Below are 7,896 nucleotides of genomic sequence, written 5' to 3' on the forward strand. Positions count from 1 at the left end.
GAGTACTACTCAGCTATTAAAAGGAATGAATTTATGAAATTCCTAGCCAAATGGATGGACCTGAGGGGCATCATCCTGAGTGAGGTAACACATTCACAAAGAAACTCACACAATATGTACTCACTGATAAGTGGATATTAGCCCCAAACCTAGGATACCCAAGATATAAGATATAATTTTGCTAAACACATGAAACTCAAGAAGAATGAAGACTGAAGTGTGGACACTATGCCCCTCCTTAGATTTGGGAACAAAACACCCATGGAAGGAGTTACAGAGACAAAGTTTGGAGCTGAGATGAAAGGATGGACCATGTAGAGACTGCCATATCCAGGGATCCACCCCATAATCAGCATCCAAACGCTGACACCATTGCATACACTAGCAAGATTTTGTTGAAAGGACCCAGATGTAGCTGTCTCTTGTGAGACTATGCCGGGGCCTAGCAAACACAGAAGTGGATGCTCACAGTCAGCTAATGGATGGATCATAGGGTTCCCAATGGAGGAGCTAGAGAAAGTAGCCAAGGAGCTAAAGGGATCTGCAACCCTATAGGTGGAACAACATTATGAACTAACCAGTACCCCGGAGCTCTTGACTCTAGCTGCATATATATCAAAAGATGGCCTAGATGGCCATCACTGGAAAGAGAGGCCCATTGGACTTGCAAACTTTATATGCCCCAGTACAGGGGAACACCAGGGCCAAAAAGGGGGAGTGGGTGGGCAGGGGAGTGGGGGTGGGTGGATATGGGGGACTTTTGGTATAGCATTGGAAATGTAAATGAGCTAAATACCTAATAAAAAATGGGGAAAAAAAAAGAAAAAAAATAAATAAATAAAAGGACAGTATACTCCTGCCCTGTTACTTTTCTACATCATCAGCAGCACATATTTCCTTTGCATTATGGCTTCATAAAAATGTGGCATAGATGACTATTAAAAATTATGTAGCTTGTACTAAACTTGTGCACTTGGGCATAGAGACAAATTCTTAAATTAGAAAGGCATTTTGGATGTTTGGAGCCCATTCTGGTGTATTTTTGATAAAATATGAAAAATATGAATTAAGATATATTTAATTTTATCAGTAGAGTGATGTTGGCTTCTATTTTAGCTGTATAATAAAACATAATTATCAAAACATGACAGAAAAAATGGTCTTGTTGACTGATTTCACAGATGTGTATCATAATTTATCATAATCTGGGCAATTAAAACATAGAAACTGTGTGCATGCCATACTCTGCATGCCTTCTCTTGCTTTTCTGTGTGTCCATCTTTATGCCTTACAAGCAATTTCTCTTTTTATTTACAAATTCAGATAACTGTTTTCAGGACTGCAAGAACCACTGACAGAGGCTGGGGTTGTGGCTCAGTCAGTAGAAGGCAGCAAGCATGAGGGCTGGAATTCAAACTCCAGCATCCACTGAAAACAAATGATTAAGTCAAGCAAACCTGGCAAGCTTTGTCTAATCAGGAAGCTCCAGGCTAGTGAGACATTCTGCCTCAAATAAAAAAGGAGTAGTGGATCCTGAGGCACCTGGCATTGTCTTATAGCTCATGTACACATGTGTGTGCGCACACACACACACACATACACAAACACACAAATACACAAACACCAACCAGGCTTGATCACTCTCCTGTCTGTGTTAGTTTAGGTGACTCTCCCTCCTTGCTGAGACATCTTGGTAGCAACCTGAGTGCTCACTTGGTAGGATCCTGAGAGTTTTATAATCATTCATCTTTCTCCTAAGGCACTAAACACCCTAACACAGACAGGTAAATGGTCACTATGACTCTAGCCACAAGCCCAATACTGGAAGCATAGTGGGTATGCAGGTTCTGTTGACTAATTGTATAAGAGAAGATAAAGGGATCGTTTGTATAAATGTTTATCAAGTTAAAAATACATGCTTTAGATTCTACCATTAAGGGAAATTTGAAAAATCAGACATATATATTTTCACTTTAGTTTAGGTAATAACATTTATTTCTCAATGTAGGTGTTTACTGTTGGCAGAATTTGTGTTGAACGTACCAGAATTTATCATAAACTAAAGCATTTTAAATTTAAACTGTACCAAGACTGCTGCTTAATTGCAAAACCAGAAGAAGTTGGAGATGAACAGGTTAAAGATACAGTAAAGAGAGTCTTCAATCATTCAAAAGAAAGAGGCTGGATTAGAAAGGTAAGGTTGTAGACTGCCTTGTTCTGCAGAGTCTGAAGGCTTAAGTATGGCTGTTCTTATGTTTCCTCTTCTGCTGCCTATTCCCTCCATGTTTATCACTGCTCTCTTCTGAATAGATGCCCTGATGTTCCATGAATTCTCTCACCTCATTGTATAGGTTATATTGAACAATAATACTGACAAAAGGTCTCTGTTCTTTGTCTTTTATGTGTATAAGCCTTACTTGTATATTAAGTCACTTTTCTTGTTACTGTGATAAAATGCCATGACATAAGTATCTTAAGAGAAAGGGGACTATTCTGGCTTACAGGTATGTGCTAGTCTAACGCGGTGAGGAAGACCTTGAGGCAGCTGGTTGCCTTTCAAAATCAAGAAGCAAAGAGAGATTAATTCTTCTGTTCAGCTAATTTTCTCTTTATGCAGTCCAGGACCCAAGTGGAGAAAATCTTGCCACCTACTTCTGGGGTGGCTTTTCTACCATAATTAGCCTAGATTATGCCTCAAAGGCATTCCTAGAGACTTGTCTCCTAGATAATTCTAGGTCCTGTCAAACTGGGAATCAAAATTAACTATTATATTCCAGGGTGCTTTTTCATGTGTGGTGTTGGATGCAAAGTATAGGACTCACCTTTGCTTGCCTGGTTTCTTCTTTAGTCCCTTTGATCTAAGACTCAAGAAGCATCTACTGTCAGTCTGAGGAAAGGGTCCTCATCACCCATTTTAATATAGCCACATCCTCTTCTTGAGGACATGGGGCTGAGTGGTCCGCACTTGTAGGGCTGTGATAGGTAGCCTGGTTTCTGGTTGAGCTAAGGTTTGAAACCCCGGTGACCCTGCAGGGGACGGTAGGCGTTTTGCCATGCTCCTGGACACCAGGCTCCTGGCACAAGGCCACAGGTCTGCATAGGTCTGTGGCCATCAATCACATAAGGGCAACACCCCAAGCCCCTCAACAGGTAAAGGACGTGACCACAGGTCACACAGCCTCAAGACAGATCTTCATTTCAATGAGGTACCTAAAGGCCTGGAGGCTTGGCCAATAAACTCCCCTTTCCAGACATTCCTCCCTGCAAAAGGTATTTAACCTCAGGCCTGCCCTAAGAAAATGGGGTATGGTTTCACTCAACACCACTCTCCACCATGACAACAAATGCCTTAAAACCATAGACTGCCTCTTTTTACCGGGATCCACCATGGAGAGCAATGGAGCAGGTCTTCGCCTAAAGAACCAGTGGTCTAGATAGCAGGAGGCCTCTCAGCACTCCCAGCCCAGCCTTCACCAAGCCAAACCAGCTGGGAGCACTCCCCTCTTTTCCTTTTTGGCCCTGGGCTGGGCTAGATCCAGCCCTCGGGCCCCTACTCTGTTCTTAGCTCTTCCACTGCTCCCAGCAGTCAAGAGCATGAAAACAAGGTGGTCCTGGCCTCTGCACAAGCTTGGGGACCCCCTGAGTCAGCTCCAGAAGTCCTTGGGACCTCAGACTACACTCCCCCACCCTTAATTGGTAAGTGGTGGTAATTGGCCTTACTTGGGTAAGTGTTGTCCAGTAGCTTCACATAACTCAACACCTGCCCAGTGTAAGCATGGGGTAAGCGTAGTCAAGACTCCCTCATCCTGCTCCACCATGAACATGGGAGACCCCACAACCCAACAGGCACTGTGACTAGAAATGGAAGGGAGCACCGAGGCTTCAGCTGTGAAACTTACTTTGACTTCCCTGTACCTTGATAGTCACTGAATTTGATGTCAGGAGTAAAGCGGGCATTCTAAAGAGGCCAGTAGAACCCTAAGACCTCCTGGCAGCACAGAAGCTCTGCTCTGCTCACAGAGCCCTTAGAATTAGGTTGTGGAAAGAATCCTTATGATAGTAGTTTTCTAAAACAGGTTTAGTCCTACAGACACACACACACACACACACACACACACACACACACACACACACACACAAAGCAAAGAGAAATTACTCAGGAAATTTGGATCAATGATGTATTTCATCCTGCAAAGAAAAGAAACAGAAGACTCTGTCTTGATATCTTTTGTATGGGCTATAGACTAGGGAATTTGTAAAGAGCAAAGTTGAGGCAAGAGAACATAGCAAATAAACTTGTATGAGCAAAGAGATAGGGAGCAGCAACACAGGTCCATCCCAGGGCCTATCATGTTCATTAGAGGGGTTGCTACAAAGAAGAACATCATAGTTTCTTTCCCTTTGGACTCTTATTCTCCTATCTCATACCACCATCCAGTGACCTTGTCTCTCCTTTTACTCTCTTTGGATTCTCACATTTTGCCTTGCTTTTTCTACTATACAAACTCTTCTTCCCAGCCCATCTGTTTTTCACTGGCTTTTGGGAAAGACATGGCTAGTAACGCTGACTTCATTTTCTGAGACATTGAACTTCTTAAGCGTTTTTTTGTGATGCCTTTAAGAGATACCAATTCAATCGTGCAATTAGAAAATCTATTGGTATACCACATTTATAAATATGTTCCTTTCCCCATTTTTGTAGTACCTGAGATTAGACTCTATGCTTTGTGGATGCTAGAAAGGTGCTGTACCACTCAGCTATAGCCCCAGTCTGTGTATATTGTGGGTGTACTATATGTGAGAATTACACATATTTATATGTGGAGAATTTTCAACTTCTTGCAAGGAAATATTGCAGAGCAAGTATTTCCATGTATTTTAGAGTATCCTTAACAAAATTTAGGATGATTAATGGAATATGCAATTAAAACACTCTTAAGGAAAGGAAGTAAAATTATGTTCTCTTAGTTAGGTTTCTATTACTGTGGTAGAACACTATGACCTAAAACATCTAGGGGAGAAGTGGCTTACTTCAGCTTACAGTTCTAAGGTTATACTCATTACTGACAGAAGTCAGAGCAGAAACATGGAGGAAAGAATGGAAGCAGAGGCTATGAAGGAACACTGCTTACTGGCTTACTCTCTATGTTGTTCAGCCTCTTTCTAATACCATGCAGAAACGCCTGCCCAGGAACACCACCCTCAGGCGAGTTGGGTCCACATCATTAGTATCAAGAAAAATGCTCTATAGCCTTGCCTGTAGGCTGGTCTCATGGAAGCATTTTCTCAACTCAGAGTCCCTTTCCCCAAATGACTCTGGTTTCTGTCAAGTTGACATAAAACTAACCAACAGAATCAATCCCTTGTCAGCTTTACACACAAATACATAACTATTAAAATGAACTTTTCTTTCTTATTTACCCTCAAAATTGCATGATAATATTAGTATCACAATTCCAACTTTTAAGAATTCCATAGTCTTTAAAAATTCAAACATTAAAAGTTCAGTTTCCCTAAAATATCTACTTTCTCTAAAGTATCAAAGTTATTTTTTTTTTTAATTTCAGTCTCTTAACTGCAGGCTTCTGTAAAATCAAAAATAAGTTACATACTGTTTTAGTTAGGGTTTTACTGCTGTGAACAGACAGGGTTTCTCTGTGTAGCCCTGGCTGTCCTGGAACTCACCTTTGTAGACCAGGCTGGCCTCAAACGCAGAAATTCATCTGCCTGCCTCTGCCTCCTGAGTGCTAGAATTATTTACTTGGGGCTGGCTTACAGGTTCAAAGGTTCCATCCATTGTCTTCAAGATGGCAGCATGGCAGCATTCGGGCAAGCATGGCTCATCTTCATCTGAAGGCCACTAGAAGAAGACTGGGTTCCAGGCAGCTAGAAAGAGGGTCTTAAAGCCCATGCCCACTATGACATACTTCTTCCAAAAGGCCACACCTCCAAATAGAGCCACTCCCTGGACCAAACTTATTAAAAGCAACCACACATAGCTTTTTACTCCAAGAGAGAAGAACCAGAGGATATCAAACCAAAGCAAAACCAAAGTCTATCAGTGTACAGCTTATTGTCAGGCTCCCGGAACGCATGATCTCCTGGGCTCCAAAGCGCTTGAACAGCCATCCACAAGATACACAGCGTGTCACTTAAGCTCTGGCCATCTCTATCCTAGACTTGATTCTCTCCTTGGAGGTTATCCCAGGGTATTGTCATTTTCTTTATAGACTTTTCCCAAAAGATTCCCTAGAAGTCAGAGGGTTTATATCCAGTATAAATACATATATTGCTTTTTTGTGCTGTGATAAAATTTCAGAATTTGTCAAATGCTCTGACATTTCTCAGCCTTGCTGTTCCTTTGAGTGGGACAGCACTGTGTATTTGTGACACATGCATATTTTGGCGGTAGTCAGTCACATTTCTACATTTAGTCTTCTTCTTAGAGTGCCTGGACTGTCTGTGCTTGAGTGCCCATCTGAGGCACTCTGGCTGTTTCCATGTCTCAGAATGTCACATTGCCCTCTTGTCTTACACAAGCTGTTACTTTCAGGCTTCCTGCTTGTGTTTGGCACTCTTCTCCTTACCTGTCTCTTCTCTTCTAAGCATTTTTTCCTATTCTTTCAGGATCTCTCACTTTGTTTGGCCAAAGACTAAAGACCTGCCAACCAAACTTCATTCTTGTTTTACCTCCTGCTTATTGTGCTAGAATCTTCATCTTTCAGTCCAATAGTCAAGGGCTACCAAGTTAACTTTACTATACAAAAATAGTACACAAGAGGGAAAGCATAACAAATCCATAAACATACATGCCATTCTAAAAGACTCTAGTATGCCTAACAATTCTCTTTCCATAGGGAGAAAATGCACATGATGATGGGCTTTCCTGGGGGTAGACAATAAGATTTGGGGGATTGGTTGATAGAAACATGGGTACCAGGAAGAGAAGATGGTGAGTCAGAGGGCTAGAGAGATGGTTCAGTAGGTAAAGTGCTTTGCTGCACAAGTATGAGAACCTGAATTTGATCCCCATACCACCTTAGAACACAGATGCAGTGTCATGCCTTCTGCGGAAGCAGAGACAGGAGGATCCCTGGAGCTTGCTAGCCATACAAATATGTGAGCACTAGATTCAACCCGAAACCTTGTCTCCAAAGGCAGGGTAGAGAGCAGCTAAGGAAGATATCCCAGATCAACCTCTGGTATACACACACACACACACACACACACACACACACACACACACACACCTGAACACAGAAGAAGTATCAATTCTCTTTTGCAGTTGTTTTTAAAATAATATACAATGTATTACTTAAATACAAACTTCAAACTATGAGATAGTTCCTTTAGTAAGTCCTCTCATTTCACCTTATTTCAGCATTTTTTTCTTTTTTCTTCTTCTATGCTTCAAGTTGCTATTTCTCAAAATATTACACTTAGCTGGGTGGTAGTGTGTACATGCCTTTATTTCCAGCACTTGGGAGGCAGAGACAGGCAGATCTCTGTGAGTTCCAGGACACTCTGGTCTACAGAGTGAGTTCCAGAATAGCCAGAGATACAGAAAGAAACCCTGTCTTGAAGAATACACACACACACACACACACACACACACACACACACACACACACACTCTCTCTCTCTCTCTACCTATGCCAAAATCATCTAGAAATTTATGGGGGAAAAAAAAATCAACGATTCCTGGCTTTACCAAGATCAATTGTATGAAACTCCTTGTTGATGGTATTAAATATCTAACATTTTAAAAATTGACAGATTCTTAAGTAAATTAAAGATGGGGGACCATGGCTTAAAAGTTCCTGCTGAACTGGATTCTGCGCTCAAGCTCTCCAAACTCCCTCAATAGATCATTTCCTTTTTGGTGGGCTCTTTATA

General features: G+C 41.6%; 1 protein-coding gene across 4 annotated transcripts in view; it reads left to right on the forward strand.

Moving 5' to 3' along the window:
• Ccdc82 (coiled-coil domain containing 82) overlaps positions 1-7,896 on the forward strand; it is a 45,601-nt gene that overhangs the window by 32,470 nt on the left and 5,235 nt on the right. For all 4 annotated transcript variants that reach the window (XM_017313513.1, XM_017313511.1, XM_017313512.2 and 1 more), the window contains one exon: positions 2,009-2,194. In XM_017313513.1, coding sequence (XP_017169002.1) covers positions 2,009-2,194 — 186 coding nt within the window. The remainder of the gene's footprint in view (positions 1-2,008; positions 2,195-7,896) is intronic.

Source organism: Mus musculus, chromosome 9 (genome assembly GCF_000001635.26).
Source record: "Mus musculus strain C57BL/6J chromosome 9, GRCm38.p6 C57BL/6J".
Lineage (NCBI taxonomy): Eukaryota > Metazoa > Chordata > Mammalia > Rodentia > Muridae > Mus > Mus musculus.